Source organism: Brachyhypopomus gauderio, unplaced genomic scaffold, assembly GCF_052324685.1.
Source record: "Brachyhypopomus gauderio isolate BG-103 unplaced genomic scaffold, BGAUD_0.2 sc88, whole genome shotgun sequence".
In the NCBI taxonomy this organism is placed as follows: domain Eukaryota; kingdom Metazoa; phylum Chordata; class Actinopteri; order Gymnotiformes; family Hypopomidae; genus Brachyhypopomus; species Brachyhypopomus gauderio.
The window spans coordinates 679,170-704,103 of record NW_027506909.1 but is presented as its reverse complement, the minus strand read 5'-3'; the positions used below and the strand labels follow the sequence as shown (position 1 = coordinate 704,103).

Genomic DNA, 24,934 nt, shown 5'->3' with positions numbered 1-24,934 from the left:
AAAAGGTGTCTGGTACCATCAGTAATGTATTTCCTTGCTTTCTGAGATCTGCGAACCTACACAATTTCAATCTGTCTAGGAGCATAAAGTCGGTCCCGCCTGTCCGGCGGGGTTAGGCTTACATAACATTAACGTTAATCCAGCACGTGAGGGCTAATATATGACCAAGAGGATATCCGTAGGCCTATATATTATTATGCCAAGGTGTTTTATGGAACGCAATCCAGGTCAGACTCAGAAATCCAGTTGAATTATTTGCGTTGGAGAGCGCAGGTCGGTTTCTCAGAAGCACGGGTGGGCGGAAGGAATAAAGAAAGGAAGAAAAAAGGGAGAAAGAAAACGGGCCCACACACTGTGTGTCCAGGCATAGTGAGACTCCTTCTCCTCCTCTACTGCGCATGGTATAAAACTGCTCCCAAATGGACCCGCTGTCTGACACATTTTCAATTATTCAGCCGGTTTCTGCCCAACTAAACCACTGCACGTCTACAGAGACCATAGGAACGACCTTCCACCATCAGTCTCTGCAGGACGATTTACAGAGAGAGGGCTCAAGAATATAACATACCGGGCTGCTTTGAAGACGTCAAACCGAACCACGTTTTACAAGACAGGGCCAAAATCAAAGGAGGCAAATATGGCAGGTGTGCAAAAACACCCTGAAGATTCTGCAAACTCAGTGAGCAGTTTGTGATGAACTCACTGGCCATCCATTCATTAACTCAACAGCACTCTCTGTTCAAAGAGGCAGTAGGGTATTGAGTGGGCTGGACAGTGAGGCTATTAAAATGAATCAGGAGTTATACCTGCTGCTTCCGCATATACAAGAGGTCACTGTGTTTCATGGAATAAAGTGAAACAATCTTAAACCAATCCTACACGTGTGGAATGATAATGTGGAGGTTTGTCAGAGTATATTGGCGCTATATGGGCCTTATATGGGCAAAAAGAGACTGTCTACTGCATTTCTGTATTAGGACTTGGTGAGGGGCAGGGATCCCCTCCCTCAACCCCCCCAACACAAAATCCTGGGATCCCTGTTAAACACTGGCTCCATACAGACCGTGCCTTTAAGTGGCTCATTTATATTTCAGCAGCTTCTGCAGCTGAGGGACAACCTGCGCAATTCTGCTCAGACGCAGCACCACTGGGTGTTTGGGGCTCTGGATATAACCATGACAGTGGCGGATGTAGCCGGGGAGAATGTGTGACAATCGTACGAGCCGAGACATATTCAAACAGTCTAGTTGACAGAGGTCCAAAATCGCAGTTTGCAAAAACCTCTGTTTGAATAGCAGATTCTTTAATCATTGCCGTTAAAAAAGACAGACCTGCAAAGGATTGAGAGAGAAAGTCTGAGTCTTTCTTTCCACAATCAAATGAAACCCCCACTCCATCTGTCAAAGCATTCCTGCAATACACCTCCCTTCCTCTCTCTCTTTCTCTCTTTATCTCACTCGCTCAATATTTAAATGAAAACTAGGGCAATGGGGGTGCCAGTCCAGCAAATATAATCCCAACAGACTGAGCCACACTCTGTACATCACACTGGACTAATCCCAACAGACTGAGCCACACTCTGTATGTTACACTGGATTAATCCCAACAGACTGAGCCACACTCTGTACATCACACTGGACTAATCCCAACAGACTGAGCCACACTCTGTACATCACACTGGACTAATCCCAACAACAGGCTGAGCCACACTCTGTACCTCACACTGGACTAATCCCTACAGGCTAAGCCACACTCTGTACATCACACTGGATTAATCCCAAGGAAAGTGTGGCTAGGCTCCGCTGAATATTAGGTCACCATGCCAAAAGACAAATTTGAGTCCCACTTATTTAATTGTTTGTTTGTTGGTTGGTGTTTGTCTTATTCATTTCATTCCCCATGTCCTTGGCATGTGAGCTGAAGACATGGTGTAGCTGGAAGATGCAGAGGTGTACACTGATACGGCAGCCCTGTGGGTCTCCCTTAGCCCTGTGGGTCTCCCTTAGCCCTGTAGGTCTCTCTTAGCCCTGTGGGTCTCCCTTAGCCCTGTGGGTCTCCCTTAGCCCTGTGGGTCTCTCTTAGCCCTGTGGGTCTCCCTTAGCCCTGTGGGTCTCCCTTAGCCCTGTGGGTCTCCCTTAGCCCTGTGGGTCTCCCTTAGTCCTGTGGGTCTCTCTTAGACCTGTGGGTCTCCCTTAGCCCTGTGGGTCTCCCTTAGCCCTGTGGGTCTCTCTTAGCCCTGTGGGTCTCTCTTTGCCCTGTGGGTCTCTCTTAGCCCTGTGGGTCTCCCTTAGCCCTGTGAGTCTCTCTTAGCCCGGCCACAGTGTGGGGTGGATGTCATCAAGTCACAGTTGTAACACATTTCTTCATGATCCAAGAAATAAACAGCATCTTTCAAATCAACTCAAATCACTGTTTTTGTTTTTATTTTTATTTTTGTTTTTGTCCGGACATGCACTGAAGAAAGATGACCTCGTTATGACATCTCAAATCCAGCTGCATCTACAAGTCAATCAAAATAATAACAATGTTTTTTTCCAACTCGACAAACTGTCACACTGTTAAGAGTTTTTAAATCAAACTTTGGACGTTTTTTCACCTACAAGTAAAAAATATTGGAGATGCTACTGAACCATCTTTCAGGTTCAAATGCACCTGCTTTCTGTCGCTTTTCAAATCCAAACCTTCTGAAAGCCATCGTAACCTACATTCATTACTGCACCTGCTGGATTCTTATTTTAAGCACCTTCTTAAGGACATACGATAATTAGACTTTACCCATTGAGATCTTCCATAAACAATCTTACATGAACACTGGTGAGTTTATTTATGACAATACACTCTCATCCCTCCCAGTGTGGAATACTATCATGAGGTTGCTTCTTTGTCTGTTTTCCCAAGAGAGCCTGTGAAAAGCCTCGTGCATCGCACTTGAAACATGCTGAATTATTCATGTGGAGTTAATTAATTCACAGTGAGCTTTGATCAAACATGACATGTGCTAGAAAATCCCTCACAAACTCAGCAGCCCACCACAGTCTTGGGCAAATTCCACCGTACCAAAAATACTAAAGGAAAATCTTGGGCCCATCATTTGCATATGCATTGGTGATTTCTCGTTTATAACAGTGACCATATATGGCAGGAATGACATACATGATTACCCCGGCATACAGGAGACCAGTGTGTCTCCTCATTGGTGACTACAAAGAGGAGAACCTGTTTAAATGATCTGAACCACCGTTAGAACGAACGCCTCTGTGGACCACTGGGTTTGACAAATCTCAATATCATGTCCCTCAGACAAAAGGAGTGGAACACGTAAGAGATGGAACAAACGGCATGCGATCCACTGCAGCCACGGGACTGTGTGGACTTGGGTGGACCATGCAGGAAATGCATCCCCAATTTAGAAAAGGAGACAGGGCCAATTGATCCTCCGTGTTCTAGTACTGTCACTCAGCCTGTGGGTGGGCTGCTGAAACGTTTACTCGGTCAGTGTGTGACTCATATAGTGTGGGTAAATATGTAAATGTGAGGATTGACTCGTTTTAAAAAAGGATCCATTTCAAAAAGCTGATGTTGATAAACGGTTCAAACTGCTTCCATTAAACAGACAATATCTCTAAGGTTCCATCAAAGCCTCTGATCACAGAGTTATGAGTGTGCAATATTAAGTCATTATATAATAATTATAATTAATGGTTTCATGTTCAGGAGTCCAACAAGATTCTCTTGGTATTCAGTCTGTATCATTTACTGCTTTGATTCCTCAGTTACTCAAATGCCTGACACTATTATCTTAGAGCTTTTCATGGAGCATGTCTTGGATAATAAGGGCAGCTCACATTGGTGAGCAGGAGATGGATGTTGTATGGCCGAAGGGGCAAAGGGTCAGTGTAGCAGTGCTTTCATAATACACAGCCCCAGTGACCAATCAGCATGGCCACTGAACTACAAGGACTGCATTGCTATGCCAATGAGGAACAGGGGCTGGGATAAACACCCACGTCTGGACACTCCCCACTCATTCATCTCGGCCAATCAGTGATCAGCACGCTGGGCACAGATAAAAAAGCAGCCAAGCTCCTAAACACACGCGGAGCGAGACGGAGCACCAGAGCCCTGATGCTTCAGTAGTGCAACCAGAACACCACGGGACTGCTGTCTGTTTAGTCAAATACTCAATGTGGAAACAAATTAAGAGTTCAAAAATTCAAATGAAAAAAGTCATATAAAAAAAGTCATTAATGAAATAATGAAAATAGTAATGAACACCGCAGTATAAAAACTAGTGTCCATCATTAATGAAGTCAGGAGGGAAGTGTGATGGGCCACATGTTCCTTGAGTCAGGGATGTGTCAACGATATCACACTAGGGGAACTGTAGTGTATGCTATGTCAAAGTCTTGTTTAAGCTTCATTACAAGAAAAAAAGAATATAGGCCTATTTGTACAATTCAAATTTTTTTTTTTCCCTTCGTAATATCTCTGCGCTTTGTGTTTATTTTTGCAACAGCTTTAGTGATTTTCTTTAGCTAGGCAAAATAGCCTGGGGTAGCTGTTGCATAATGATATGTACTGACTGACAGTAAAGTTAATCTGAGCTGACAGTGAGAATGTTACGGTGATTCCGTGTCATGACCCGGGCATGGATGACTGCTGGGTACAGATTACTGTGAGCAAATTACAAAGCCATGACTATAACATGAGGGTTATTTATCGGAATTAATGGTACAAGATCAAAGAAAAAATGATATCTGGAACAAAACTAGCCCTACAAAAAGAAGGCTGTAGCCCACATCAAGAGTGGTTCAGGCTACCTTCATTTGCACAGTTAGAAATGGCAGCTTTTCATTTACCATTGATTCGGTGGTAAATAGAAGCCCCAATTATGTAAAACAAATCCAGGAAATGGTGTGCTTCAGAAGTTTTCTATGAACTTCTAATGGGTGGTATTTTGACTAAAGACCGATGGTCTCTAAAATATCCATATCCATTTGAAAATCACATCTGTGCCTCAGTGGACATCAGAGTAGATTAGTAGCTTCAGGCCATAAGAGCAAATTAACTTTTCATCTGATTTTTATCACTCCCGAGTACTGAATATTTAGCTCGGGGAGCTCGCCCACTTTTCCCACAATTCTCCTTGGAACAAAATCTTCTGGGTCAATGACACATCGTGTCCAAGCGGGATCCCTTCAACAAAGAAAACTGCAGCTACAGAGGTTCACTTCACTGCGTCCATTTTAAACGTGGAGAGGCAGAGGGCTGAGATAGACCACAGAGGGAAGACACTCGTTTTTCCCACCAACCGCCTTAGCACTCAGGAGCCAGCTGAGTCTGAGAAACCACAAAACGAAGGAAACACGACGTGTTCTGTCACACCTGCTCAATCAGCCGGAATGAAAGAAAACAGCTTTGAGGGAAAAGCTATACGTGCGCACTGAGTATTTATCCGACACGATGCACAGAGGAATTCTGTTTAGATGTGGCACATTTTATAGCATTTCAAAATTAGCTGTTTATTTAGGACAACATGCTTCCCAGCAAATTAGTCACACAATGTAACCAACATTGAAAAGACAGTCCCAGCTCGCCCAATTCCATCCAAATTGACACATTAAACAAAACTGAGGAGACAGAGGGATAATTAAGTTGTCAAGCAGTTGCCAAGTCCCTCTTGAATACCTGATAATTTCACTATTCTGACCCCTGCTACGCCTGCAGACAAAATTCTGTCATTTCGTGAGAGACAATTCAAGGTCTCTCTGGCTAGCACAGCCCAAAATCCCAATCAGACATTACAAGTCAACACGAGTGATAAGAGAGAGGAACAAGGTGGCACACCCTAAAATCAGTTCGCATAATTACATGCAAAATTTCCTCTGAAATTTGCATAATGAAAAATTGTAGAATAAAAAAATTATTATGAAAAAACAAAAAGAAAAAATAAAATGCCTGCCCGGATGAGAGAGGTGGAAGTGGTTTTTCTTCTCAATGCACAGGCCAGACGACCAGAAGCTGTGCCAACGGCTCTAACACGGCAGGTTCGCCCTCCTTACATAAGGGCTCCCAAAGATGGCAGAAGACCCAGGTAGAGGTCTACCTCCTACCCTAGACGGATGGGGGGGGGGGGGGGGGGGGGGGGGGGGCAGTAGGGCCAGGGCCCCGTCTGACACACGTCATATGGAGCCAGTACCAGCAGACATCACATGACCTCAAACTGTTGCCCAGGTGGTGATGGAGATGCACAAAGCCATCTCTTATTTATTTGTTTGTGTATTCAAATGCAAATGCATTTTTGCTCTGATCCAGAAACAAAATCTTTGATGAATTTTTCAAAGATAATTTAATTCAATTACTATGCATGACACAAACATTCAATTTATACATTACATTTTTTGTACAATGTTCATGATTGAAATTAACCATAAGCATAGAGGTATGCTCAAGGCTTTTAGAAAGTGTGAAAGTTAGGTCATATAAATGTTATATAAATATTCATAGCTAATAAGTAAAAGTGTTAATGCATGTCAAATCAAAAAAATTATAATAATTGCATGTTCAATCCCAATTACAAGGCAGCTTATAAGACATAGTAATGAGACAAAAATATCTAGAACATAGTGTTTTTACAAGATGGTGTTTTTATAAGATGTGTGCAATACAGGTGTTTTCTACTTCAAACAAATCTAACCATTACTTAGACACGATGTGGCCATAATTCACTTTCCTTGATGCTAGCGGACTATCTGTCCTCCTTAAACCGCGGTGAGTCCCGGCTTCTCAAGTCCCCCCCCCCCCCCCCCCCCCCCCCCCCCCCCCCCCCCACTTCTCAACCCCAGCGGCATCCTGGGTAAACAGCTAAAGTAACAGACCAGGTGCCGCAGTTCTGAAATTGCCATGTTTTCTTAAAATTGTAACTGCAGTGTCAAGTTAGGCTATTCATAGACTATAGAATAGAATATAATTTACAAAAAAATACAGGTAGAAAAAGATAACCCCAATATTCAATATTTAGATCTTTAAATTTAAAATTAAATTGTTGAATAATAGACTCAAGGATGTTTTCACCCAAATATTAGTTTACACTGCAGTGCACAAAGGCAATTTCAAAATCAAGCACCAGTTCCTCTCACATATCACAGAAGTGCACAAGTGTCCACTGTGTTGTAGATTACATAGATACATTGTTTACATAGATGCCCCCACTTTAATCAAATAAAAATATTTATCAGGAATTCCATAGTAATGACTGAATCTAATGGTTAAACTTTGAACCAGCATGTACTCTGCCAATATAAATTAAACCAGTGGAGGTAAAAGAAAACAGCAGTTCATCTCAATCTTTATTCATAGCTTTTGCACAGTTCCTTATGGATACGTGACTGGTTGAACAGGCTTGTGTCTAGAATAACCTTCCTCCTGAGGGAAAGTATCAACTCTGCTGCACACATTGGACATCTAGACAGCTGCGAATACTGCTTGACAATCTGTCACAAACCAAAAATTGGAAAATACAAAGCTAGAAATCTAGCTGTGTGCTGTGAATTTAATTTTGTAACAGAATTCCAGGCAAACTAATGTCTGAACTTTTTTATTTTACTTAATTTTTTTAAGACAAAAGGATACGTATTTAAGCCTGCCAGTCGTTTTTAGCATTTACACTCTCATTTATTTGGATGATCCATATCAACTGCTGATATACGACTCAACGTGTTAATCAATTGTGTGGTAATTAAGCTCCATGAACTGCAGAACCACTCCCATAGGTACATAGAATACGGAGGTTAAACTAATAAAACTCATTTCACAGTCCAAGAACAAGCTTCGAACAAACCTAATGTAATGACCAGCTGGGACTCCATGGCTAAACTAAAATCTTCAGTCAGTCTACAAATGAGTCTGCTAGGGTAATGCGTGCAGGCAGAGGAAAGACGTTTATTCTGCATAAATTAACTAAAAGCAAGAACAACAGGGAAATTATGTGCACATGGTAGGCTACAAGATACATTGTCACACACCTGGACCTGCAACAGGTAAGCAACACAACAAAGCCTGTTTGTCCCGCTACAGGCAGACAGCATCAGCATGCATGGTGGGGGGGGGGGGGGGGGGGGGGTGTAAAATTGTTACTTTGGTATTGGACTCACAATATATATATATATATATAATATAAGTAGTATATATATATATATATATATATATATATATATATATATATATATATATATATATATATATATATATATATATATATATATATAAGTAGTATGTGTGCTCTATTTGTGGAATGGCTCGCTTGGTTATGGCGTCGGGGTGCCGGTGCCGGTGCCGATGCACTCAGGTGATGTGTAAGCAGCAGCCGCAGATGTGCAGACGTGGTCACAATGGTCCCAGTACCAGTACAGTCTTTAAGCATGTCTCATGGCCCACTATGTTCCAACGCATTGCTCAGATTCATGGAACGCATTACATTTCAGATAGGAATATAAAGAATTACTTTTAGGCTATAAAATCGCTTAATCACTTCAAATCGCTTAATAGCCCAAATCTATTTCGTTCTGTTCTTGTTTAATGTTTTCAGCATATTCACTCATCATTTGATGTACATAAAGCATCAAAGAAAAGAAACAAGCAGACAGAGCAGAATACTATTATCACTACAACTTTTCCTTTGACTAACACAGATGTTATTTAATATGTGAACTTAACACACTGTCTTGGCAGTTATAGTCTAACAGTTGATCTAACATAAAGGCAATTACGAGACATATAAAAGAAGCATTTTGATATTATTGGCAGTTTCATTTCACCTGCACCAGTACCCGCAGTGAACACGGTGATGATACACTCAAGCAGGTAGTACTAGAAAAACGCATCGCTATTATTGTTCAAACTCAATGTGCATGCAGAATTAATGATTTCTTCACTGATGAAACACTACGGTGGAGAATCATCTCACAAGTTCTCACTGACATTTCAAACCACGCGTTCTGACAGACACAAGACGGGATGCGATATTTCTTACCTTCTACAGCCCACAATGGTGGTATTATCCATAATAAACCAACAATGAGCATAACTGCTGTAAATTTGGCCATATGACAATAAAGAATGATTGAATATTCAATAAAGAATGATCCGCTGGCCCATCTGTAAAAGCTCCGTCTTAGCAACCGATTGAATGAGCCACATTGGGGAGGCTGAACACACAACTACGCCAAGTTTGGGCGAAACCAAAAAAATACAGACATGGGGGACGGAAATGTGTTGCTTTAATCTACAAACCGACAGACAGCGCACTAATGACTGACTCATTAACTATTTAATAATAGTAATAATAATAATATTATTAACTATTTAATAATAATAATAGCAACAATAATAATAACAGTAATAATAGGTTACTATTGTTTTTATTATTGTTATTAATATGAAAGCAGCACCAAGTAGATTAGTAAAATAGTCTCTAAGGAACACTATAAACTATTCCAAGTTTATAAGGTTAATAAGGTTATAAGGTTAAAATTAAAATATCCGAGTAGATTATTTTTCAGGTTAAATAGCACATGCGTTACTGAATCTATTGTGTTTGCACTCAATATATTATCAGCGTCAACAGCGCCACCTAGAGTTTGAATTAGAAACTTACAGACGGTAGTGGTTCAGACAAGGCTGATGTCTAGCGAATCAATCATTTAATCCCCTAGAACAGGGGTTCTTAACCTTTTTCACTGTGCGACCCCCTTTTAGGCTCAGGTAAATTTCGCGACCCCCCCCCCCCCCCCCCCCCCCCCCCCGTTTACGTTCTAAACACTCCACAGCTTTTGATTGCAAACTCGAATGCTTCGTCTGCAAATGGCGTAGCAACTTGGAGGGCCTGAGACTTTCCTTGGCTAGCACTTCGCCACAAACAAGACACCAGGGTTGCCAACTCTCACGCATTGAGCCTGAGACACACGAATTTGACTATTTTCACACGCTCTCACGCCACACATCCGATTTCTCACGCCGAAAAAAAAACTAGTTTATTTACCTCTGATCCATATCTATGATTCAATGAGTTACTAGTTCGCTCTGGCACCAATCACCGGTGATCGATCGCGATATAACACTTAATTTGTGTCCATTGTACACCCGCCCGGTAACAATTTACACTCGCCACCCCCTCCAGGTTCAAATCTCACTCCAAGCGATCTTGAAAAGTTGGCAACCCTGAACACACTGCGGTCGTGCATCCTCTCCTTCGCTTGTCTGCGTAAATCCATATTCTAAGTACTTTTCATATTTTCTCACTTTCTTCGTTTTTTTCTGTTCTGAAGTTCCTGGAAGTGGGCGTTTTGCATCCCCACTTTCAGTTCGACGTTCTACAAAACGCTCCATGTTAATCCAGCCTGGACGAGCGCAGCCACAATGAGGCAGTTTTCAATAAACTTTACTGAATCAACCTGCCTCATTCTGAGTCTTGATTCAGGTTCGCGCATGCACGTTGTGGCTCCGCTTGTCCAGGCTGAGTAAAGAACAACAAAATTTAGCTCCGAACCTGATTCGTCGCACATTTAACTCAGAAAACACCTTATTTTGTGTCACATTCGCGACCCCCTTGGAAGTACGTCGCGACCCCCCAGGGGGTCGCGACCCCCAGGTTAAGAACCCCTGCCCTAGAATCTCTCTTAAGTACTTCTAACCGTATCAGTATGCAAAGTGCAGATTGCTGACAGATCGTGTCACTCTGCTTCTTCATCTGTATACATGACCTTTAACCCCAATATGAGAACTTGCACAATTGCAACTGGCATAGCATAGCTGGCCACTTTCATTATTACATTATTTCATAATTATTTCGATATTCGCTAATATGGCCTGAAATAACCCTTGAATATGAACCTAAATGTAGGTATTAAAAATCAAGGCAATATATTTCTATAGGGAAAATTGCTTTGGGAAGTTCTTCATCATATATATATATATATATATATATATATATATATATATATATATATATATATATATATATATATATATATATATATATAAGCAAACAAAAAATGCAATGCAACAGAATTTGTTTTGTATGTAAGTTTTTGGCTGATATAAAAGTGGGAGGAAAAGCCATGGTGACTTGGTGACTCATTATAAAAGTACATCAACAATGCACACTAGACAAAAGAAGCACAGAAAAGCTAGGAGCAAGAGGTGGCTGCAAACCAGGGATAAACTGGGCAGAGAGAGAGAGAGAGAGAGAGAGAGAGAGAGAGAGAGAGAGAGAAAGAGGGAGAGAGAGAGAGAGAGAGAGAGAGAGAGAGAGAGAGAGAGAGAGAGAGAGAGAGAGAGGAAATAGAGCAGAAGAATATGGAACTGACATAAAGGAATCCAGAATAATTGTGCCTCAAGATGACTGAAGGCTGAAAGACAGCAGACTAGAGGATCTCGGGGTCGTTCCCATGGAAACCTTTGCCCAGGGAGATCAGTGACCCTCCTGTCTACTAATACACACAGAGCACAGATTGTGGGTCACACATGGCACCTACAATCCAATCAGCTCTAATCTGCCTTGACTTGTGGGTCAGTAATTGAACTATGAAACAGGTTTCTATCTTAAACACAAATTAGAAATAAATAAAATAAATAATTTATTCTTAACTATTGAAAAATAAGGAAAGGGGTTAAATATGCTATTATAGATTAGTATATATATATACATACATAAAATTGAATATTACGTAAGGAACTTCAGAAACACTTAAAGTTTTGACTATATATTTATGTATACATATAAATATTTTAATATATTTATATAAAGTATATATACAGTATATATAGTGTCTATACACTCTTCTGGACAGAGATCATAGATCTTTGCTGTTCCTGGGATCTGATGGAGACATTCTCCCAGTTTAGAGGTCATAGCCCCAAGTGCTCCGATTACTATGGGATCCATTGCTGCCTTCATCATCCACATATTTTCTACCTCTTATCTAAGTCCTTGGTATTTGCCAACCGTTTCATGTTCCTTGTTCCAGATGTTGCTATCACTACAGCCCTCTTATGCTGTTGACCGGTTGTTCATAAGAGTGATGGACAAACAGTTAGCCATTACCATTTTGTCAAGCTGTATCTGGAAGTCCCATAGGATCTTAGCTCGTCCATTATTCACTACCTTTGTGGGTTTGTCCCACCATGGAACTTCCATCCCATACTCAGCACAGATGTTTCTGTATATTACGCCAGCCAATTTCTTATTGTGTTGCACGTATGCTTTGCCTGCTTGCATCCTTGTGTTGTGCTGGGTCTTCTCTGGGGCATCTTTGCACAGAGAGCTGGGGTCTACCACACCATTATTCCTCTGAAGTGGTTTACCCCAGCCTCTGTATATCCTAGATCTTGTGTTCAGAGCTTGTTCCTGTATTTCCATCTGTGCTTTCTTTTAATTCCGTCTTTTCCAGCCATTGGTTTTCTCCATATCAGCCAGTTATACTATTTGTCAGTGCATACCATGCAGGGGTTTAACCTCTCATGATGGTTCCAGTTTCTCCTCATTCACATCTACCTTGGGTTTCTGCTGTCTGAAGTATCACTGAGCACTTCATCACTTGGGGCCATCTTCCTGGCACACTCCTGGACCTTTGAGGTTTCATCCCAGATAGTGGCTTTGATGCTCACTAACCCTCGACTCCCCTCCTCCACTTAGTGTACGATCACAGAGTGCTGCATTTGGGATGAAACCCTCCGTGCACTGTGAGGAGTTTCCTTGTCTTGATGTCGGTGACTCCTATCTCCTCCTTTGGCCAGCTCATTATACCAGCAGGGTATCTGATGTCTGGTGGAGTGTAGGTGTTGATAACCTGGATCTTGTTCCCATTCATCTGATGTCTCAGGACCTGCCTCACTCTCTGAAGGGATTTGACTACTTTCCTTGTGACCTCTTCATGATTCCCATCAGTCCTGTGGGATTCCAAGTTACTTGTAGCTGTTCTCAACATCTGTTACATTACTGTGACTTGGAGTGAGTGACATATGCTGAGAGGAGTGAGATTTATTAAGCGCAAATCCAAAATTGTGGTTGTTAGAATGGTCATATAGCTAACAAACAGACAATAAACAGAAAGCAAAAACACAAAAGGTTTGGGACAATAACAGGCAAAGAAGCAACACAACATGGTATGGAATATATACAAATCGAGACTTGCACAAAAACAGAGGCTAAGGTACAACTGACCAGTGATGTAGAAGAAGCAATGGGTTTAAATACACTGGCTAACAAGGAAATAAACTAGATACAATTGAAATCAATAAGAAGGGGGGGGGGGGCGTAGCCCAGACAATGATAACAATAAGCACATGCAACTAAAAACCAGGAAGTAAAACAAAACACAGGTTACTACGAAAACAGGGAAGCTTGTGAGAGGCCAGCCATGACGGTTACCTTCTGGTAGTATGATGCTCTCGGTTCTGACCAGTTATCTCAGTTATCTTTGCAACCATCCGACCACACTTATCCAGTGTGAACTCCAGTCTCATGGCTGTATATCCTGTTGAGGTGGATTAGAGACTTGATACCTCATTCACTTCTGGCATGTAGAGCAGGTGGCTGGTGGTTGCTGCATAGCCAGTATCTGTAGCAACTCTTGGAGATGATTTCAATGAGGGCATTCAGGCCTATGCAAAAAAGCAGTAAGAACAGGGCATCTCCTTGGTAAATCCCACACTTGGTCACTTGTGCTATTGGTCTGAAGTTGGCCTCTAGGGTCGTCTTCCAGAGCATCACTGAGATGTTGATGCAGGCTCGTCGAGTCCTGTGGATGTTATAACCTCAACTATTCTAGGATTGAATCATAGGCTTTCTTGTAGTCCAGGGATTTTCAACCGGTGGTCCGCGGCATCAATGCTGGTGATCTGTTTAACTACTGAAAACACTTTTTGGAAATTAATTACATTATTATTTATTTTAAAATCTAATCATTTCCAGATGATATGGGGATCAGAAGGAATAATTAATTTTATGTAAATATTGAAAAAAAAATATTAACTAAATACGCATGATTTAAATCAATGCAAGCAAATTAAAAAGCTAGCAAAAGCAGATAGATAGATATACCGGTATATATATCTGGAGGTATTATGACATTAAGGAAACCAAATAAGAATCTGCTGCCCTCTTGTGCTGTTTGATGAGAAATTGTAGACCACAAAGGCATCCACTAATGTGACTAATAATTATTCTGATTATCTGATTATACTGATAAGGACAAAAAATGCTTACTAGTGCAGCAACTTGTTAAACAGAGTAAGAAAAATATTAATAAACAAAACACATTCACAAAATATGATGGCAATGACTCAAACTGGACTAACTTCTTTTTTCTTTATTTGAGATCTTCGAGAAGTTGTTTACAAGTCATGGGTGTTGTGCGATGCCAGAACCAGGGTAGCCACAACACAGGGACTGGTGCAAGCAATTAGCTTCAAAGGTTCATTGAAGGAACCAGTTTTATATTATAAAAATTAGGTGTTCATAGTTCATCAATCATAACATTCATTTCACTGTGTTCCTATGGTTTGTTATTTCCAGTGGAAAGGCATTTTAATACTAATGGACATCACATATAAACTAAAGAACTGATCTACACTCTAATAGAACCCCATGCATGTTATAATTTAAACATTTAATTTTTCTAATATTAACTGGTTCCTCTTCTTATAAATTCACAATATTTTGTCCTTGAAATAAAATTAGCTGGGATTGTATTTAATTTCAAATTATTAACATAATAAATCAAAAACAGGGCATGTTTCTTCCTATAGAGACTCTCCCAGTCTTGCGTCCATCACTTCTGGACATACATCTGGAAATCCCAAATCCATACCTGTCAAGTCTCCCGTTTTGGCCGGGAAACTACCATATTTTACCCCTCTTTCCCGTCGTCCTCCCGTATTAATATTTTCCCGTAAATTTCCCGTATTGTAATATAATATATATCTTAAAAGCATTCAAGTGCCTCTCCAAACTGAATCATGTCGCTAGTCTCGCGAGAATGGCAACCTGCAGTAGCCCGACTGTCAGTTCTCGCGAGATTATCAAAAAAGTGAAGACGTTGTGTAAAAGAGGTCCTGGACCTTGATTGGGTCCTTGGTTTAATACACTATTAAATACCGATACTATTATTAATAGTAATACTATTAAATAGTAATAATAATAACTAAAATAATATAATAATTATAATATAGAAGAAATATATTAGTTTAGCATTTTTATTGTAGGTAGATCATTTTGACTAGGTCATCTTATAAGTAGCTCGCAAGCTGAAAAGGTGTGGGCACCCCTGGTCTAAACAAACTACCAAACGTAAAGGTGGCACTGAAAAGCTGCAGAGGTTTTACTCACTGAGTGAACAATGTAGGTTTCAGTAGCTTTCCAGTTGTTTTCCCCGTATTTTGTCTGGGTCAAGTTGTTAGTTTTGTTAGTTATTTTTGTTATGCCACTATGTGGCTTTGTAATCATATTATTGCTGGAAGTAATATTGTCCATATGAAAATAAAAGCTGAAATACACTACGTGCCATGTATAGATTCATATACAGTATATATACAGTTGTGATCAAATTTATTCAACCCCCACTGAAATAAAGTGTTTTGGCCAGTTTGACATTGATTTTGATCATTTCAGTCATCTTATTTACAATTATATCAAAGAGGCACTTATAAATTAGACAAACATAACATAATATTTATGATGGAATAACCACAAATGTCTTTACTGTGCTCACATCATTATCAGTTTTATTCAACCCCCTAGTGACATTATTTTTTAGTACTTAGTACAACATCCTTTTCCAGTTATGACAGCTTTCAAGCGTGAAGCATAGCTTGACACAAGTGTCTTGCAGCGACCTATGGGTATCTTAGCCCATTCTTCATGGGCAAAAGCCTCCAGTTCAGTCACATTCTTAGGCTTGCGCACTGCAACTGCCTTCTTTAGGTCCCACCAGAGGTTCTCAATTGGATTTAAGTCTGGTGATTGCGATGGCCACTCTAGAATGTTCCAGCCTTTCATGTTCAACCATGCTCTAGTGGACTTGGATGTGTGCTTCGGATCATTGTCCTGTTGGAAGGTCCAACGTCTCCCAAGCCGCAGGTTTGTGACTGACTCCATCACATTTTCCTCCAAGATCTTCTGGTACTGAAGGGAATTCATGGTACCCTGCACACGTTGAAGCTTTCCTGTACCATTAGAAGCAAAACAGCCCCAAAGCATAATTGACCCCCCGCCATGCTTCACAGTAGGCAAGGTGTTCTTTTGTTCATAAGCCTGGTTCTTCCTTCTCCAAACATAGCGCTGGTCCATTGTCCCAAACAGTTCTAATTTAGTTTCATCTGACCACAGTACACTGTTCCAAAACCTTTGTGGCTTGTCCACATGACTTTTGGCATACTGCAGTCGACTTTTCTTGTTCTTTGGAGTCAGCAAGGGGGTGCGTCTGGGCGTTCTGGCATGGAGGTCTTCGTTATGCAGTGCGCGCCTTATTGTCTGAGCTGAAACTTCAGTGCCCACATCTGACAGGTCTTTTTTCAGTTCCTTAGCAGTCGCGCGGGGATTTTTCTCCACATTACGCTTCAGGTAGCGCACAGCAGTCGCGGTCAGGATCTTCTTTCTGCCACGACCAGGTAACGTTTCCACTGTGCCCTTTAACTTGAACTTGCGAATGATACTTCCGATAGTGTCTCTTGGAATATTTAACAACTTCGCAATCTTTTTATATCCATTGCCATTCTTGTGAAGAGCAATAACCTCTTCTCTTGTCTTCTGGGACCATTCTCTTGCCTTCACCATGCTTGGAAACACACCAGTAGATGTCTAGAAGGAGCTGAGTATCACAGTCCTTTTAAATCTGCCTAATTGGTGCTTATCATGCTTGATTGCTGCTCGTTGACATCCACAGATGTTTTCAATACCTGATGGAAAACACTGGAATGAACCTCTGTTCTTAGGAGTGGTAGTCGTAAAGGGGTTGAATAATTGTGTCAATGAAGAAATCACAAAAAGGCCATTTAATACTTTATGACAAAAAAAATTGATGCTATCTTAGTTGCATTTAGTTCTTTAACAAGTCCTTGTAAGATTTCATTATGTACACAATTACAAATGTGCACTGAATTCCATAAAACCCTTCGCAGCATTGGGGGTTGAATAAATTTGATCACAACTGTATATACACATATATATATATTGTGACGCGGGAAGCGGCAGACGGACGAGACACAGAATCCTTCTTTAAATCCAACGTCACGTTTATTATTACGTATATAGCGCTTGTTTAGCGCACAGAAAACATGCACACACAACGTGCAGACTCAAACATTAGACAACGACGAGCACAAGACACTGCGCGAACGCACATTAAATAGACAGACCACATCAACCCCACGTGATGACGAGACGAGCCACAGGTGAGACGGATAATGACAAGACGCACCCACACCCACGGAGGTACACAGACGCAGACGAATAGACGCAGACAACGTTAACACACGATATATATATAGTGGGCCAGTCTGTCAGGAACTCCCGGGCCACTTTTTCTCCCCAGTCTGGAAGTACATGTGTGTATTTGGCTTTCTGATCTCCTTATGTTTAATTGATCATTTGTGAGGGACGTCTGGGGATTACACAAAGCTTGACAGATTATTTTGCACTGTAAAGCCTGACTATCTTGCGGTGGAGGGGTGTGGAGGTGGGGGTGGTGGGGGGTCAAAGGGCACTGATGCAGCAGCAACATAAATGACTCCATTATGGTTGAGTACCCATACAAATGCCCCCCCCCCCACATCCACACTGCATTATGGAACAATAAGTACAACATGAATATTCCATGAAAATGGAATAACTATGACTGAGTGCCCTGATTACATTGCAGGGCTTTTGTTCTGTAGATAAGGGCTATGAATGGAGACTTCACTTAAATGATAATATGAGGGTGGCACAAACTGCCCTTCTTCGTGATGCTGAGTCTGTGGGGTAAAATGCTCTCTATAATGCAGAGTGAACCCTTTATGCACTATTGTATATTAGAGATTCTGGGGCCCTCGGACCAAAGCCTTCCTTCTTACATGGCTCACAGTTTTATTGCCCATAGCAGTGGCTGGAAAGAAATGGCAGGAGGTGAAAGATGAAAGCGGATAAGTGTCCATGCTTCCTGGAGCCGGTGCTGCTGGTTACACCACACTCAGGGAGGCTGTGGTCATTCCTTGTGGTGTGAAATGAAATCATGAGATATAGGTCACATTAGACAGGATCCACACTGCTCATCACTGATACTGCTGGAATCATCGTGTGCTCCACTGAGCCCCAACTGTGGAGCGAGAACTTTGGTAGAAGAAACAGACGTGACACGCTGTCTCCTCCATCAATAGGTTTTGTAGGTAGTTTAAGCCTAAACCTTGCAGATTCACTTAATCAGGATGTTTCCGAGTATTTCACACAGAATTCGTCGACTGAATCAATTAAAACTGTTATGAAAGTGTATTATTATTATGAGTTGTATAAACTGCAGGTCCAAGTTGCTATGAAGGTGAACAGTGAGGTGTGAAATAAAATAACATGTTGCTTTATGTTGAGTCACTTTGGTTGTTGTAATTACATCTGAAAACACTTTCCAGAAATGATTCTGCCAGACTGGTTGAGTGTAGAATTAGCCTGGCAGTATCTTTAAGAGAGCATGCCACTAATATGGCACTTTCCATTCCATATTTTATTACATTGTATTTTGGGGCTTTAGACATATGTATTAAATATTTTGATTTGACAATTCTGTTATTAAGTTCTAAAATAATAATTGATAATATAAATAAATATTGATTGCATATGCTCTCTAAGATGAATGTATTATTGGCTGTGGGGTTGCACAGGTGACTCAGAGGGACCGATCTACTCCAGAATGGTGACCCTGTGATGTGTAGTCAGGAGGAGGACAGGTGGTGAGGAGAGCCGGGTTTATTAACCCAGGTGTTAACAGTCTCCTGTAGCTCAACAGTCCCGACATGGAGGACGACGAGGCATGAAGTAGACCCAGAACAACGGACTGTGTGAAATAGACGTAGCAAACCAGAAAATCTCTTGCACTGCACATGGGTGCTATTTTTCCACATTGCTTCATGAAGGGTTTGACAATTACCTGGTTAGTTAAATCAGGTGGAATAGAGCAGGTATAACACAAAAAAAAAAAAAACGTTCTGGAGCTATTTATATAATAAACCTCTGGTCATAGTGAGTAATGAACACCGGGGAAAGTGTGAATAAAAATAATAATTCATTCAATGAATTAAATGCCTGAAAAATACAACATATGAGAAGGATGGCTGGAGGGAATTCAACACCTAAACACAGTAATTAATTATTAGTGTTCAAATGCCCTTTGAGCCCTGGATTGTTGTATTAGATTAAAACTCAACTCCAGGAGGGCAGATCCCCAACAACACCAGGGCACTAGAGTCTCTTCTCTGTTCTCAGATGCCAGTATTGTAATCTGGCCTTCTCTCTGCTGGCATACATCATGTCTATTAAGTGACAGGAATTGATGACCAGAGCTGGGTATCTAAAAATATCCACCAACTTTAGGCATGTGGGACACCAGCTTTGACATCACCACAGACACCAAGAGGCAGATGGCAGTGGGTGTCTACTGGAGCGGGGCAGCCCGTGCCTCTCTATGACCTCGGCTGCTAGCAGCCCTTGGGGCAGATGTACTCCACAATGGTGGACATGGCCCAGCTGCTCGTGATCCTGTAGGGTGCCTACACCTACTGCGTGCCGCACATTGGCACCCTCAAGACCATGCTGACGCCTCTCTGCTGCTGTGATTCTAGCTACTTTGCACATCGATCTGGCATACCGTGGAATATGAGATCATCCACAAAGATGGAGATCTGGATGGCTACTACGCCTTGCTCTCCCTTGTGCAACACCTAAAACTGGGCTTGGCTGTCCTGATGGCTGGGACCAATCCCAATGAGCAGTGTTTCACTGGCCAAGGTCCACAGCTACCTCCTCCCCACTACGGAGTGCCTTCAGAAGTCCGACGTGTCCTTTCTCTACCAATCCCACTCCCTACTCAGGCAGCTGCACCTACAGTAGTTACATTCTATGTGATGAAAGCGAGGGGTGAATGGGTTTGGATCCTGCGGCAGTTTGGGCTGCAGGAGGAAGCGCTGGTGCCTTTGAAACACAGTAAACAGCAGAGTTACACAGAGTTACAGAGTTACACAGAGTTACAGAGTTACACAGAGTTACAGTTACACAGAGTTACAGAGTTACACAGAGTTACAGAGTTACACAGAGTTACACAGAGCAAAGGACGTTCAGAGCGGAGCTGCAGAATGAGGAGCCATGCACGCTAAAGGCTGTGGCTGCTTCTGTGTGGCTGCAGGCCCAAGACAGGTGGTTCACTTTCACATCTACGTTGAGATGAGTGCCTGGGTTTGTTGCCCGAAGCCTGAACACGTGAAGTGATGCACATACCACACAAATCAAATTTCACCATGTGACTGTGGATTTTCAAGTAAGAGTGGATTGTTGGCAGTGTTGGGAACGTTACTTTAAAAAAGTAATTAGTTATAGTTACTCACTACTTGTTCAAAAGAGTAACTGAGTTAGTAACTGAATTACTCTATAATAAAAGCAATTCGTTACCAGGGAAAGTAACTATTTGCGTTACAGTTAAAAAAAGGTTATATGCCAATTAATTAAGTTTTTTTTGTTGTTTGTTTTTTTTTTCCACAGTCAGTTGAAATGAGTAGATCAGAAAATTGTTTAACTTTAGATATTTATTGCACATCCACAGACCAGTGCAGGATAAAATCCTTTAAAATCCCAAATCTTTGGGAAAAAAAAAGCAAAAGTAAACAGTTACACTACATAAAGTGCATTTACATCTATGAAATTAAATTAAATTCTCTCAACCTGAGACAACTGGTTTGTTTACAACAGAAGTAAACTTAACAATAAAACCTCTATTCTTAATTAAATAAATCAAATACCCAGTCTGGTATACATTCAGGAACTTCAAGTATTTTCTTAAATAATGTTTATATCGCCTTGAAAATGCTAAATTTTCTTCGCCTTGCACCTGACGCCATTTCGGCCTCTTCTCCGTTTGTGTCGTGTCACTCGCGTGTTTCGGCGCGCGTGTAAAAACACTGGCTCTGATTGGCTATCATAACGCTGCCTTAGCCAATCGCTTACTGACTTGTTAAGTTAAACAGGTGTAACACGGAGAACTGTGACCTATCGGGATCTGTTACTCCTCACTAGCCCGTTATTTTTAACGGCGTTATTCGCAACACTGATTTTTGGATTATACTTCAGGAAAGATAAAGCACTCTCGTTTGATTAATTAATAATGAATAGTTTCATCCTTTTTTTTAGTAAATAAGATATGAATTAATTAAGAATTAATATTAATGCCTCTAAACAATAATGCACCAATAAACCTATATTCTCTCATATGTATCATTTTGTAGTTGAGCATGTGCTTTGAGTTCCTATTGCTGTTGATTGAAGGTTTTTTTTTTTGCTTTTCTTTGTCCTGCTGTCTTCAAGACAGACTGAAGACTGAAGACACATCTATCCAATGCCACTAAGAACTTAACTTTACCTTGATAGTAACTTAACACTGACATTTCTATTCTCACATGAGGATGTCTTTTTTGTAGAGAGTACAAAGCACTTCAGTCACTCTGATCTAGGGCATCTGCCAAATGATCTAAATGCAATTCATTTATTGCCATGAAAAATTAATGATTAATTATTCATTAATATTACAAATAATTATATTTGTGATCAAGTTATCAAGAGGTCATGTTCAAAACACATGTATGATGGAAGTACCTCTTAGTATCAGTAATAATATTTGGTCATTTGGGTGGGGGGGGGGGGGTATATTATCTATCTGCCCCCCAAGCACATAGCTCCCCCCTCCCTCTCCTACTCACTGGTACACACATACAAACAAATGCCATTCAAAAGCTACTTAATTAATAATGTAATGTGCCATATTTTGCCAATTGTGATTTGTTCACCGCAATTGAAATTTGTCCTCTGCTTTTTTCCCATCTGTGCAGTTAGAACACACACACACACACACACACACACACACACACACACACACACACACACACACACACACACACACACTAGTGACTACTAGGGGTCTGTGGTGCATACATGCCCAGAGCGGTGGGCAGCCCTAGCCCAGTGCCCGGGGAGCAGTTGGGGTTACTTCCTTTAATCATTAACATCCCACCATTATCAGCAGCATATAGAAATATGTAATAGGATCAACACATTAAGAGGAAGATAAATTATTTCCTGGAGACACAATAGTCAGTGTTATCTTTTAAAAAACATGTCATAAATTCCATGTAAAAAGGGGCAGTACTCACTCGTACTAATATGATTGTTTCATAACAAATGGGGTTATAGGTGTCACAAATGTGGTGTCTGAACAAAACATAAACCCTTATTTGACCAAATGTTTGTATATCCAAAACACAAAGTGCCTGCTTCGGTCCATAAGCTTTGGAAAGCAAGGGCCACACTTAGTGACATGATAATACCTTATGTAATATATTAATATATTATTATTATTATTATTATTTAGTAGTAATACTGATAGAAATCAAAGCCACATTGTATGCCTCTGTCAATGTGTTACCCAGGGTCAAGGGCATGGACTTGCTTTTAACAATGAGACATTAACAGATCTGTTTTTTGGGTTTTTTTTTTTTTAAGGGAATCAAATTGTTGGTGGGGACAATAATGTCTGGATATTGGTAGGGAGACGTCTACACCCTTGCCCAGGGTAATAAAAAATATTTTCATCACTACATTGGAAATAAATCAGCCTGCAGTTTATTATTCATCGTAAGGGTGGAGATGATAACTGTAAGGGAAAGCAGTATAAAAGCACAGGGCACAAATGCTCACAAAGGCGTGACTAAAGACTAAAGATGTCAACAGTACTGAGTAACGTCCTGCTGCTGTTGGCATTCACTCTCATTTCAGATGCTGTAATCGTTCATGTAAGTATTTGCCATCATGACTATAACTACATATGATATATATGATATAACTATAACTGATATAACTATAACTACAGCTCTCATGGAAAATTAGTTTACCTCCAGTTGTGTGTGCAATAACACAAAAAAACTACCGGTAATTTGAATGTGTATATATGCTGTATAGACTTCACAAAGTAGATGCAGTGTACTGTGGTTAATGATACATATATAAATATAAAATATTTATATATATGTAAAAATATTATATATCTATTCTAATCAATTACACACAAAATCTAAGCTTTTACCTTTCAAATATGTTTCCTTTTTTACCGTAAATGCTTTTTGTTTTCCTCCAGGAAGAAGAATTTTCTTTTTCACTAGACTCAGTAAAACAACTTTGGGTGGTGATGGCTGATATTGCCTCAGTAAATACGAACAGTCGCCTGGCTGTGCCCAGTGCTGTGGCAGTATGCAAAAGCCCAGAGCTCCCTGAAGAATTTCAGCCCCTGTGCCATGGCAGAAATGCACAAGCCTCTTTCTCCAGACTTGGTAAGCATCCAGCAGTTCTGCCTAATCAAGATAGTGTTTGCATTTCACATGAAGCAGTGAAGTTGAAAGTCCATGTCTGTGTGATATTTTATTACATTGAGCTACTTACTGATAATGACAGGACATCTTACTGAAAGTACAGTGTGTGCTTATGTGTGTGTGTGTGTGTGTGTGTGTGTGTGTGTGTGTGTGTGTGTGTGTGTGTGTGTGTGTCTTGCAGCACATCTTTCCAGATATGCACACTTGTGTCAGATTTGTGCATTTGCAGCATGCACTGGTTGCTGAATGTGATTCTGAGGAACACCTGCTTCTATTTTGACTCATCTTTCCAAATTAAAATCTCAGATTTTCTTTTTGTTCTGCATATGTTTATTTGCTTTCCTGCTTATGTACCATACTGCAATATTTAATATTGAACAATATTTTGCATGTATGGTTTAGAAAGGGTTTTTACATTAATTTTTCATTTAAGGAAAATGTGCATTATTCTGTATCAAAATACTCTTTCAGAGCTATTACATCAATTGTAAAGTCTAAGATCATGTTAAAGACACACAGTTCATGTCATGTATCTCATTCCACTTAATCCACTGTAAATAAAATGTTTTCCATTTGTTACAATTTTTTGTGATATTTAGAGCCTCTATTGTTATTCCTCATACTTCTTATTATTCTTTTGCTTCTTCTTCCACATATTTCTGTAATTAATAATGAATACAGCCCAAACTGGCACACCAAAATATCTGTAACGTACTGATCAGGCAGACAAGGATCCAAGTGCGGATAATAGCCGCTTTTATTGAAACAAAAAGAGATCAATGTAGATAGTTGTATTAGGACCCAATTCCAATTATATCAATATGGCTCAGCATCTTGCTAATATTAGCACTCCTGTGGCTTTCCTTGTCAACAAGGGTGACGGAATGGTTAAGCATAAATTTTTATAAATTTATAAAGCATAAATAGATTATAAATGATTATAATATATTTTATATATATATATATATATATATATATATATATATATATATATATATATATATATCATTATATATAATATATATAATGATTGTAAAATCATTATATACATTATATACACTTCCTAACCCACAACAAAAAAACTTCTATAATAAAAAGTGATAATATTCGATAGAAGTAACAACGACATTAATGGCAATAATGAACTTTTATTTGGAAACGGTTAGTAAGCGGTGTGGTTTCTCATTTAATTACACAGTTCACATTTATAGGTGTCTAGACTGCGAGTTCAATTGTGGACACACGGTGTCACTGGGATATCGCGAAGTGTTGAAGCACCTAT

General features: G+C 40.3%; 1 protein-coding gene across 1 annotated transcript in view; it reads right to left on the bottom strand.

The window, feature by feature from the left end:
* The window catches only part of ephb2a (eph receptor B2a), a 42,479-nt gene extending 33,173 nt beyond the window's left edge, over positions 1-9,306 (bottom strand). Inside the window, exon 1 of the mRNA XM_076991958.1 lies at positions 9,032-9,306. Within this exon, the coding sequence (XP_076848073.1) occupies positions 9,032-9,104 (73 nt within the window). The 5' untranslated portion in view covers positions 9,105-9,306. The remainder of the gene's footprint in view (positions 1-9,031) is intronic.
* Positions 9,307-24,934: the final 15,628 nt, after the last annotated feature.